Source organism: Protopterus annectens, chromosome 16.part0, assembly GCF_019279795.1.
Source record: "Protopterus annectens isolate FY-2018-M chromosome 16.part0, PAN1.0, whole genome shotgun sequence".
Taxonomy (NCBI): Eukaryota; Metazoa; Chordata; order Ceratodontiformes; family Protopteridae; genus Protopterus; species Protopterus annectens.
The window spans coordinates 803806877-803819535 of NC_056750.1; the positions used below are offsets into that span (position 1 = coordinate 803806877).

General features: G+C 39.6%; 1 protein-coding gene across 1 annotated transcript in view; it reads right to left on the reverse strand.

Annotated features, from left to right (window-relative positions):
* The window catches only part of FKBP15 (FKBP prolyl isomerase family member 15), a 1242294-nt gene that overhangs the window by 269718 nt on the left and 959917 nt on the right, over nt 1–12659 (reverse strand). Inside the window, exon 26 of the mRNA XM_044057970.1 lies at nt 2842–2949. Coding sequence (XP_043913905.1) covers nt 2842–2949 — 108 coding nt within the window. The remainder of the gene's footprint in view (nt 1–2841; nt 2950–12659) is intronic.

The following is a 12659-nucleotide window of genomic DNA, read 5'->3' on the forward strand; positions in this document are numbered from 1 at the left end:
AAGCACCTCACTGACGATGGCCGAACCTGGAGCTGGCTCTGCTTGTAAACCATCGTCTGATTTGGACCTCGGAGGCCTGTCCTTATCCTTGCGTCGTTTGTGAACTCCGGTAGTCGGAAGCGTGTCCGACGACATTTTATAATTAAATCGCCTGCCAAAGTAGTGAAAAGCAAACTCGTACCTCCGCTGGTTAAATCTAGCACAAAACCAACAACTAGCTACGTCGTGGTCAGAGCCTAAACCAGGAATACAATAAGAGTGGAAATCCTTATGAGGTATTTGCTTCCCACAAGAAATACAATTATTAACTTTTTCTGACATCGGACTGGAGCAACAAAAAAGTTTCCCCAACAGGGTACTTAGCTTTGAGAAGAAGTCAGTCTTCGGACTGAAGAAAATATCAGGAGTCAGCCGACCGCAAGAAAGACTGGAGAACATGGCGTCGGCTGTCAGCTTTGTACTCCTGGTGCTCTGACGTCAGGGAGCATGACTGAACAGCCGACGCCAGACCCAGACTTTGGGATTCTGGCTGACCGAGGGCTGCCTGCCGGCAGGAAGAACCCTACAGTGATGACTGCAACAGTGAAACACGATGAATATTGACATAACTTCTTGTCATCTGACTCTATCCCAGGTGAAACCCCCCACTGCTGGAAGCTGGCAGTGTTTGCCTATGAAAATACAGACCTCGGACCTTTGGCAGATGCTGGAAGTCAAAACAATTGCATTCCTTTGTACTTTCAGAGGTAGTAATTAGTTCACTCAGAAGACAATACAAAAAGCTTCTCAGCAGAGATACTGTGTCTACAGCTGCAATGAAAACTGAAATATACCACCTTTTATTGCGTCACCATAAAGTACTTTAATTTCAGCTATTTTTCTGAGGTTAATCTCCTGTATTCCAGTTTCCACTGTTAAAATATATTCAAACAGTTGCAATAATGCATGTACATTTCTGTTCTATTCGAGTAGGGCATACTGTAGTTACATTTCAAACAGAACTTAGCAAAAACCTTCGGCACACACTTCTATATCAGTAGTTTGATATACACATGATATACAGTTCTAATGCATTTGTAACACAAGCATCATGTTGACATTCACAAATGACATATATTTACAAAATTCCAGATAGCTGTGCTGGCAGTATCGCCCTTTGTCACAGTGCATTTTTTTTTTTACCAGGGTGACTATATCCCAGGCTATCCTAGCCAGTCTGCTGAAGCTCCAGATATAACTGTAACATGGTCTACAATTACTTCCAGGACTCCTGGCTTCCAAGCCTTGGATGTTTGCAGTGCAGCTAGCATCTACTTGAGTAACCAAAAGGCACTAATGAGTTACTGTAGCTTGTGCAATCTTTTTGGACTTCCAAGGCCAAAGACTTGATTAAATGAAAAACAAATATCAAGAAGCATTAGCGAAGTGTGGTGAGAAATCATTTACTGACCCATCCATGAGTCCATACTGGATAAGCACTTTCAACCATCTAAACTTCACTTTGATATAACACTCTTATAAGGGTCTGACAATCAGTAAATGCACATTTTAAAATGTCTTGGGTGACTGCTTTCATGGAGACTCCTTTTGATAAAATATTTGTTAGAACAACAGTTCACTTAAAACCTGAAATTCAACAATGACTTACATTCAAAAGAAAAAAGAAATCCTAGAGAAAACCAGTTAAAAAGACAATGTTTGCTAATTTGAGAAAGTCCAATCCAGTCAGACGATTTTAATAAGTGAGGGGTGTGGCATTCAGACTGCACCAAACTGCATAGTTCATAGACATTGCAGGTTTGGATATGTGCTCTCATTAGCATACAGACTGATGAAAACCTGCTACTAAATGAATGGAAAGGACTCTGGGAAGAGAAAACTAGAAAATGTATGTAGACCACTGTGTTCTGAATGGCTACCCCCTAAGTAGTTTGTTGGCTAATGAAGTCCTCAGGGGTGAATGGTGCACTGATTTGGGTACTGACTCAGCATAAAATGGAAAGTCTTCCACAGGATGCATTATCTTCACATCCTTTACTCTGGGACATTTCTGCAGATACTGACCATGTCAAGCCACATACTCCAGGAGGATGTACCTGCCATGCCATGCTAGCCTGAGTTAGAGAAAATGACTTAACGCAAATAGTCTTCTAGGGAAAGAAAAAAAATCAAAAAAGGCATGGAAAATTGTAATTCTTTTTAGCATTTGCAAAGTCATTAGCTATTTTTTTTCCATTAGCAAAGGCTTTTGCTGAGAGATAAGTATATTGATGGCAAGCAAATAATCATAAAACAGCAGAACAGTGTATCCTGGCAAAAATTTACCTACCACTTACACACACACACACACACATCAATGCAACAGTCACTTAAAATAACAAAAAAAAAATTGGCCAACAATTACTCCAAGATAAAATAAAATTATTTAAAAATCATGCACTATCAAATTAATTTATTAAAACAAAAACAGACATTATTTAATTTATTTGGTGGTATGCAACTTTTAAATTATTTTTATTTTAATTACAAAAGGAAGCCACTGCCTCTATGTACATGCACCGAAATAACTCATGGGACTAGCTTGTAGAACTTTTCTAATGTAAGCATTAACAATGGTTACCATTTCAGGCCTAGGTATATTTATTAAGGGAAATGTGTTAAATAGGAAACACATGGACTTAGTCAACATAACAAAGTGGTAAAATTTGGACTCTCTTAGCACATGTAATGAAGAATGCAAGTTACACTGCGATAGGAGGACACAGTCAAGTAAAAGTGAAAAGGCAAGGCTACTTACTGAATAGAGAAGTAATACTACAAAACACAACATCTGCTCATTACCTTAATGGTTGCCATAATGACCCCCAACACTTCTTTGCCACTGTAGGAATCTTCCATATTGAACTTGCTACGCAGAGACTGAAACACACCATTCATTATCTTTTTCACCTGCAGAATAAAACATTTTTTTTAGAAAAGTAGAGAATATTGTCATTCAGATACTGCTACTCCAAAGTTTCAAACTGTTCTTGTACCTCTACAAACAAATGTCAACCGTGAAGCTTGGGAGAATGGAAGACTAGTTGTCTAATGTGACTAATGCTGTTAAACTCTAAAGATATGGTACACCACTGGGAGGCACAGTGGTTAATGTCACCTCACAGCAAAAGGTTCTCAGATTCTACTCAAGTCTGGGGTGCCTTCTGTGCAGAGTCTGCATGTTCTCCCTGTGTTTGCGTGGGTTTCCTCCAGGTATTCCTGTTTCCTCCCACATTCCAAACACATGCATCTGGAGCATTTCTCCCTAAGCCTCTGTTGAAAATAGGCTCAGTCCTAGTAGGACTTTCTGGTCAACAAATGTTAAATAAAGAAAGAAACCAGACCGATACATATTCTACTCCAGAATTAAAATAGATTCTAAGGTGTAAAATGTAGCAATAAAAATGTGGAAATGTCTGACTGTTATAAATGGAAAATAATACCCCACTACACTGGCTGAGTTATAGCAGCAGAAAACCTTAATGAAATTAAGAGAGAGGGAGAAAAAGCACTCGGCAGAATTGAGATTTCATTAGACTAACTGGGCTAAAAAGTATTTCAGATTTATACCTTAAAAACTTCATGAATCGTCAAAGATTCAGAGTACATATAAAAATGTAAACATATCAGAATATGAAAAAAATACTATGTAAAAACCTACAATATAAGCGCATAAATATACAATGCATTAATATAAAAAAACACTTGTAAGTCTATTTCCTTTTGAATTTTTACTTTTTAACACACGCTTGTTTATATGGTCATTAAGACCTGCTAAATTCATAGTATCTGCTCTAACTTGCCATTCCTACTCCTTTACATTTAAAAGGTTTTCAGCATCCCCAATATCAAGTTCAATTGCATCGATAATGTAAAAGATCTCTTAAAATTCTTATATTTGACTGTATGCTTAAACAGCGCATTCCTATTTTTCTTTTTTATAGTGTGGCAATGCTCATAAATGCTCGACTAACTTCCTCGTAGTATGACCGATGTAACAATAAAAATGACAGGCAAATTATTCTGCTACATACACCACATTTTTAGTCTGAATCACCGTATTTAAGGACCCAATAACATTTGTCAGTACTGACAAAAAAATTAAGGACTGTTTACACTTACTGCAATAAAAAAATACCTTTAATTTGTATTACAGTATTTACACTTCCTTTTCAACATTTTTCTCAACATGTTTTTTTTTAAATTCCAACCTTTTTTTTTTTTTTTTTTTTAGCAAAACCACAATTTTTTAAACATCTTTATAAACATCACATTTCAAATAGTTACACAAGTACACATTCAATTATAAAAGAAAAAAAAAACATTACAAAGATGTTTTCATGCATTATACAAACATGACTGGTCTTAAGTATAATATTGCACAGATGACGCAACTCCTGCCTTTTCTGCAATCAATGCACATTATTCTATATGCATCATTTCCACATATTCCATTTATTTCTATGTAATTTGTTCCTTCTCTTTTCTAATGAGTCCATCTCCAGTTTTTTTATTCCCATTTACAACATTCAATAATTTAGTTACAGTTGCTTTTTTGTTGTTGTTTTTTTTTTTATTTCCACTTTCTAATAATTGCTTTTTTTAGCAGCTAATAGCATTACATATAGTAGGGTCTTAGTGTCTAGGCAATTCAGTTTCTATATTCCAACTCAAAAGTGTAATTTCCTTAATTGAAATAGATTTGATTCCCCCCCACACACATTACTGACAAAGGTCCCTGTAGGGAATTTCTAAAATATCTTAATTTATTGCATTCACAAAAACATGTACACAGGTAGCCCTATCTTTCCCATCCCATCTCCAGCAATTGTTGACAACCTGTGGAAAAATTATCTTAAGTCACTTGGGGTATGAAAACACCTATGCGAACACTTCCATGCAAAAATCCTAAACTTTCTAGGTTTTGTTGCATACCTGAGGCCATACAAATATCCTCCCATTTCTTGTGTATATTGCCTTTAAATATTCATTTCCCAATCTTTTCTAATGTCTTCTGGTTGATTCTTTATAGTTATCATGCATTATTTTATATACCCTACTAATTATCCTTTCTTACCACAGTTTCTGTTCTAGACTCAAATGAAAGACCAGCTCTGGTCGAGTTTACAGTTAGCACTCTCCTATTCCCCTTCTCTATGCCTATTACTCAATCTCTGGTAGGGAAGCCAACCTCCACAACCCACTTCTGCTTGTACCCTTTTATGACTTTTCTCTTCCTAGTACTTTGCTCCCAGTGCCTTTGCTCTTACTAATTTTCTCCAACAAATTCCATCGCCTCCTTTCCCATCTTCCATGCCCTACTTGATTGGCTCCCTCCCTAGTTTCCATGCCCTTCTTGTAAGTCTTCCCTGTTGGTAAAATTTCCTCTCTCTATGCTTGGGGTGGCTTAGTTCTAAAAATATTTTCTGCTACTTTGTAAAAATAATATTCTGTATGATTGTTACTGTTCTCCTTAAGTGTCTGTATCTAAAACTGCACTCTCCTTATTTTGTGGTCCCCCCAACCCCACTTTGATTTGTAGCCTTTTGCTTGTGTTAAACATGAGTCTTAACTGTGTAGCTCTAAAGTACTCCAAGTCTGGTAATTTTAATCCCCTTTGTTCTGTGGGGAGAAACAACTTATCCCACTTACTTATTGCACTCTTTCACTCCCCAATATATTCCTTCAATTTTTTTTTATTAATTAGCTTCCACAGTTTCTCCTCTGGTTGATAAAAAAATATGCCTCACCTATATACACTAAAGGGACTAGAAATATTTTCACTGTTTGCACTTTACTAATCATATCCATATTCAAGAGCTTACAAAGCTTACAATTTCTCAATTTCTGTATTGTATTTTATTTAGTCTACTTCGAGCATATCCATAGTTGACATAATAGAATCCTTTTTAATTTAGACACCTAAATACTTCATCTTATGTTCCATAAACATGGGCATTGCTAAATCAATTCATGTGTGGGAACATAATTAGAATAAAACAAAGGCTACAAAAGTAAACTATTTTCAATCCTGAAAAAACAGAAAACATCCTTTTCTGAGTTAACCAAATATAAACTATCACCTGCAAATAAAGCTAACATTTGACTACCAACCCAGTTATACCCAGATTCTGACTCCTTTCATTGATAAAAGTGCCTTTCTCTCCAGGAATACTAACTATGTTTTGCCAGTTGTTACTTAAATCTTTAATTACTGGTGTATCAGGAGTAAATGTCAAAATCAGGCTCATATTAAACTTAGAATACTCATCTGCCACTGTAAAATTGTCATCATCATCCAAATGTTCAGAGATGGATCTATAAATATCCCCTCTCCAACTCTTGACCTCTCCTCCTATATCCTCTAATATATTTATGGGATAACGCCTCTCCATGAATTTCCCTTTTAAAATGTCAATTTCATATTCAAAATCGACTTCATGGAAAGAATCTACTCACTCTTACCATCTGCCCTTTAACTATATTACTTCTTTGATGAGCAGGATGAATACTCTTAAAATGAAGCAAACTGCTATTAGCTACCTTTTCTTTTTAACAAAAGAGTGAATTATTCTCTCATTCTGTAAACACTTATTCAGCAGGATATCTAAAAAAACTTCACACTAGACATACTAGAATTAAAGCAGATTTAAAAAAAAAAAAGATGGTCCCATTCAAAAATTCCTTAAAATCATTCAACATCTCTATACTTCCTGACTAGACCACCAAAAACATCAAGAAAATGCAACTACTACTTTAAAACACTATAATAAAAAAATAAACACTGTCCTACAGAGAAAGATCTTCCCAATGTCCCAAAACTATATTAGAATAGCTAGTGGTCGCAGTAGTACCTTCCTTGTATTTACTGAAAATATTCCTTACCAAAAATAAAATAGTTGTGCTTCAACACAAATTATAAATTGAAACATAAAAAGTCTAAATCATTGTTTGTAAAATGACTGTGCTCAACATATTCTTTAAATCAAACCCAAATCAATGGGAATGACTGTGTATATTTTGGAAATATCAGCTGCTAGTAAACAATCATCTGCTTTGATCATCAATTAACTTAACTATGCAATCAGCTGAATCCAATACATATTAATTTGTTTTTGTGCTCCACCAAAATAGTCAAATTTACTCCTTAGAGCCCACTGCTTAAACTACAGATCTCAAAGGGGGACTGTTCACATGGATACCAAAAATACCCCCTACTCTGGGAAAGGGCACACTTAAAAACTCTTAACTTTGCATCAATCCATTCTTCATTAAATGCCCAACTAATAAAGGCATCTATATCACAACAACCAGCACTGATCACTTCCCTCCTTCCTTTTTTATAAAAATGTATAGCACTTAACAGAATGAGGGGAAGCTGTGCAGGGAGGACGTGACACTGTTGGCATTACTGCCCAAGCCAATGATGGTAGCCCTCTTTGGAGTATATGAAGGTGAATACATACAAGGACAAAGGCAATGGTGATTCTTACACTGATGCGACTGCTCATGACAAAAAGCATGAGAGAGGTTGGCTCATTAACAGTAAAAGGCCTCATACCCAGCTGTAAGTGAGGACACAACCAACCCAGATGTCTGCCTGTATGATGGACACTCCACATGGCTCTCACCTGTCTGGGGATTTCCCGCCACCAGGGAGAAATGGGCATCCAGTTGGGGGCTGACAGTTGGCACGCAAAGAGGAGGAAAGTACAGTTGTGTACACCTACCATAAATGTAGATGTTCGAGTGTCTTCACTGTTGCAGTCTGACTGTAGGGTTCTCCCCTGCCGGCAGGCAGTCCTCGATCGGCCAGAATCCCAAAGTCTGGGTCCGGCGTCGGCTGTTCAACCACGCTCCCTGATGTCAGAGTGCCAGGAGTACAAAGCCGACAGCCGACGCCATCTTCTCCAATTTTTCTTGCCCCAGATGTCAGGAGTCCCAAAATGAGAAAGGTCCCATATCCTTTGCAAATACACCTCAGAAGAATGGTGAAAAAAGGAACCACACAAAAATCAAAATAAGAGGGGACAGGAGGGAGGGAAACCCAGACTGCAACAGTGAAGACACTCTAACATCTACATTTATGGTAGGTGCACACAGCTGTACTATGTTCATCGTGTTTCACTGTTGCAGTCATGACTGTAGGGTAGAATCCCAAAGCTGAAAGAAAGGGAGGTGGTCATAAAGAAGAAGGGGCAGCTAAAAGGCCCTGCAAGACTGCAGAGGCAAAGCCTGCCCTAGACAGAGTAGAGAGGTAAATTGTAGTGCTTAGAAAAAGTATGCACTGAACTCCAAGTTGCAGCTTCCAAAATGTCTTTGGTAGGAACTCCCCTGAGGAAGGCTGCAGAAGTGGCAGCAGCTCTGGTTTAATGAGTCCGTATACTCCCTGGGATTTGCTTTCCATGGTGTGAATAACAAAATCTGATTCCATGAGCAATCCATTTAGAAATGGTCTGTTTTGAAATGGCTTTACCTTGGGAACTTGAAGCAAAAGAAACAAACAATTGTTCTGATTTTCTGATGTCCTTGGTTCTGTCCAGGTAAAAACGTAGTTGTCTGTGTACATCCAAGATCCTTTCCCCTTTATTTTGAGGAGTGGGGAAAAAAGTTGGCAAGTGGATAGTTTGATTTAAAGCCACTTTGGAAACCACCTTAGGCATGAAGGTAGGATTAGTCCTCAAAGACACTCTGTCTTGATGAAAAATAATATAAGGTTCCACAGCCATAAGAGCTTGTAACTCTGAAACTCTCCTGGCAGATGTTAGGGCTAACAGAACAGCTGTCTTCCAAGATAAAAACTTGATGTCAGAAGAGGCAGCAGGCTCAAAAGGAGGCAAGGTTAGTTTTTCCAAAACATAGTTGAGATCCCAAGCAGGAATGGGAGGAGATCTAGGAGGTCTTAAGTTCTTAGCTCCTCTGAGAAACTGTCTCATGAGCTGGTGGGAAAAGATTGGAGGGTCTGTATTATAATGAGCAGAAATAGCAGAGGCATGTATCTTAATGGAAGAGAAAGAGAGACCCTTATTGTAAATCTGTCAAGTAAAATTAAAGGAATGTTCGGAAGAAGAGGATCAGAATCCTGAGCCTGCATCCAGGAACAAAATCTTTTCCATTTTCCTGCATAAGATTTTCTAGTGCTAGGATGTCTGGCTTCTAAAATGACATCCATAACCTGCTTGGGTAGGAAAGAAGAAATCAAAGGCCCTGGATTAACCAGGCCACCAGGCTGAGAGTTCTGACATGAGAGTGTAGAACCTGACCCTGATGTTGGGACAGAAGGTTCCGAGACTGAGGTAAAACCCAAGGGAACTCCAGACATAGGTTTTTTAGAGTTGGGTACCAAAACTGTCGAGGCCAATTTGGGGCCAGCAAGATTATCATCTTGGGCTTGTCCTGTTTTATCTTTAATAATACCCGTGGAAGAAGAGGAAGAGGCGGAAAAGCATATCCCGAGAGGTTCCTCCAACTGAATGATAGGGCATCCACTTTCCAAGCTTCTTTGTGGAAAGTCCTGGTGCAAAAAATCTGTAGTTGATGATTGAGATGGGATGCAAAGAGGTCTACGTGAGGACATCCCCAGACTGCTGTTATCATCCTGAATATTTTGGTGTCCAGCATCCACTCGTGTGGATCCGAAAGGTTTCTGCTCAGACTGTCTGCCAGGAAGTTTTGCTTCCCTGATAGAAACTGAGCTTGAAGGTCCAGATTGCAAGCTAGAGCTGTGTTCCATAGATCCATGGCTAGTCTGCAAAGGGGGTAGGAATGAGATCCCCCTTGCTTGTTTATGTACCGCATAACTGTGGTGTTGTCTGTCCTTAGTAGTTGTCCTGGTTGTAGAAGATTCCTGAAGGCCATTGGAGCTTTCTGAACGGCTAACATTTCCTTTAAATTGATATGCAGGTGCTTCTGATCCTTTGTCCAAAGGACCTGCAGACAGTTGCCCTGAAAATGGGCTCCCCAAGCATAATCCAAGGCGTCCGTGGTTAGAATCTGAGTGGCAGGAGGCAGACAGAAGGGTTTCCCTTTGTTTAGAGTACATGCCCTGGACCACCAAAGAAATTCCTTTTGAAGGCAAGGCAGAACGGAGATCAGTATGTCTAAACTGCGGCAATGTTGAGACCATACACTTTTTAGGTACCACTGTATTTTCCTCATGTGTAGTCTTGCATATGGTACGAGAAGGATGCAGGAGGCCATGTAACCCAAAGCCTGCAGAAATCTCCTTGCAGATAGTGGAGTTAAAGTTGCCAAGGTCTTGAAAGTTGAAGCCAGCTGTAATTGTTTTTCGGATGTCAGAAATGCCATCTGGGTTGTGGTGTTTAGAAAAGCACCCAGAAAAATTATCTGTTGAGAGGGTGTCAAATTTGACTTTTTTATGTTTACAGAGAATCCCAGGAACTTGAGGAGGTTCTGTACAAATTCTAGATGCTAGAGTAAGACATCCTTGCTGTCTGCCTGCCTGAATTAGACAATCGTCCAGATAAGGGTAAATTTGAATTCCCTTGAGTCTGCAGTAAGCTACTACTGGAGCCAGGCATTTGGTGAAGACCCTGGGCGCAGTAGACAATCCAAAGGGCAGCGCAGAGAATTGAAAGTGCCTCGATCCGGCCTTGAACCGGAGGTATTTTCTGCGTTCCTACCTGATAGGAATGTATAAATATGCCTCCTTATAATTCAACGTTACCATCCATGCATCTTTGGACAGCATTGGAAGTAGCTGCTGTAGAGTAAGCATCTTGAATTTTGGAATCTCTAGAAAGGTGTTCAAGACTGACAGATCCAGAATGGGTCTCCATGAGTTTTGCTTCCTGGGGACTAGAAAGAGCCTTGAGTAAAAAACACTGTCCCAACTCTGAAAGTGGAACCAGTTCTATGGCTTTCATAGCCAAAAGAGCTTCCACCTGGTTTAAGGCCTCTGTCCATTGATGTTTTGGAAGGTCTGGCCATCCGCTTGGCCTTGGCAGGGTATGAAAATGGAATTTGTAACCTCTTAAAACCACATCCAGAACCCACTTGTCTTGGGTTATATGAGTCCAATTTTGATAAAGAGAGAGTTTTCCTCCGAGAGGGGCTTCAGGCAAGAAGTTCCTGCAGCCCAACAGAGGGAGTCATTGAGTTTGTTGCCTATGAGTTTGTGACCTGTCCTCTCCTCCCCTAGGGGTGGAAGCAGTCCACTGTCTTGGTCTATAAGAAGCTTGTGTTTGAAGCCTTCCTCTGGAGCGTCTATATCTACCCCTCTGAGACCTGTCTGAAGTGGGAAAGGACCAAATTTTAGAAGGCCAATTCCTGCTAAATCTTGGTGGCTGTACTTGTAAGAAATCTTTAACTGTTTGCATGGATTTCGCCTTATCCTCTATCTTTTTAATCACCTCTTCAGCTTTTGATCCAAAAAAAACATTATGCTGAACAGGAGCATCCAATAATTTAGCTTTTACTTGTTCTGGCAAATTTTGTTCCTTTAGCCATGCATGCCTTCTAATGACTGTGCCGGAGGCAGCAGCCCTATAAGAAGCCTCCAAGGCATCAAATCCACAGTGTAAACCATACTTCCCAACTTGTTCAGTGGCATGCAATAAGTCATGTAATTCCTTATCATCTGCACAGGCAGAAATGGAAGTAAGCTTTTGTTTTAAAACAGACAAGAGAAATTGCTGGTATTTCAGCATATGAAACTGACAGTTTAAAGCCCTAATGGACAAAGTAGCAGAAGTGTACACTTTTTTGCCCCATCTTTCTAAAGATCTAGAATCCTTTTCAGTGGAAATGGGATTTTTGGCAGAAGCGGCCTTAACTCCCTTAGGACCCTGAGAAATGGTTTCAGGGTCAGCAGAAGGGTTCTTGTATAAAAACTGGTGGGAATCAGGAACCCTGTAATATCTATCAGGCTTAACAGGAGCAGGAGGAAAAGAGTCAGGGGTTAAGTTAGCCTCAGAAAAAGCATCATCTACAATATCCAAAACAGGAGGAATAGCCAGGGTCTATGTTGGGGGAGAAGAAGAAAATCCCTTAGTCTTTTCTTAGATTCTGAATACTCCTGTCCTTCCCAGTGGAAATGTTCCCTCATTTCATGCAAAGTTTCCTCAAAAGAGAAATCCTCAGGGGGAGAAGCTGAAGGAATGGATTCCTCAGCATCAGAATCCTCATAAGGAGGGAAAGAATATTCCTGGTCAGAAAAAGAAACTGAAGAAACAGAAGCCTGATCAGAGGAATCATAATAAACATCCTGCCTTGGCCTTTTATCTGGAGGGGGATGTGGACCCCTAATCATAGTAAGTAAATCCTCTGCCATCTTGAGTAACTGTTTCTGTGACTTGGGAGCCGGTTCAGAAGAGGCCTGTGTTGCAGTCTTTGATTTAGAAGGAGTCTTTGCCTTTGTCTTTGATTTTGCCTTTATTAGAAGCTGAGTATGCCTGAAAACCCCTTCGGAAGCCGGTACCTGCACAGTGGCTCCGGACCCATCCGAAGGAGCATTGTCTGAAGGTCCTGCAATAGAAATATTTAAAGGCCTGGTTGGCTCCTCATGAGAGTCCGTTTCGGCCATCGGTTCTGAAATGGCCGATGACAGGGGCTGCAAAAGTGCCTCACTGACGACGGCTGAACCTGAAGCTGGCTCCGCT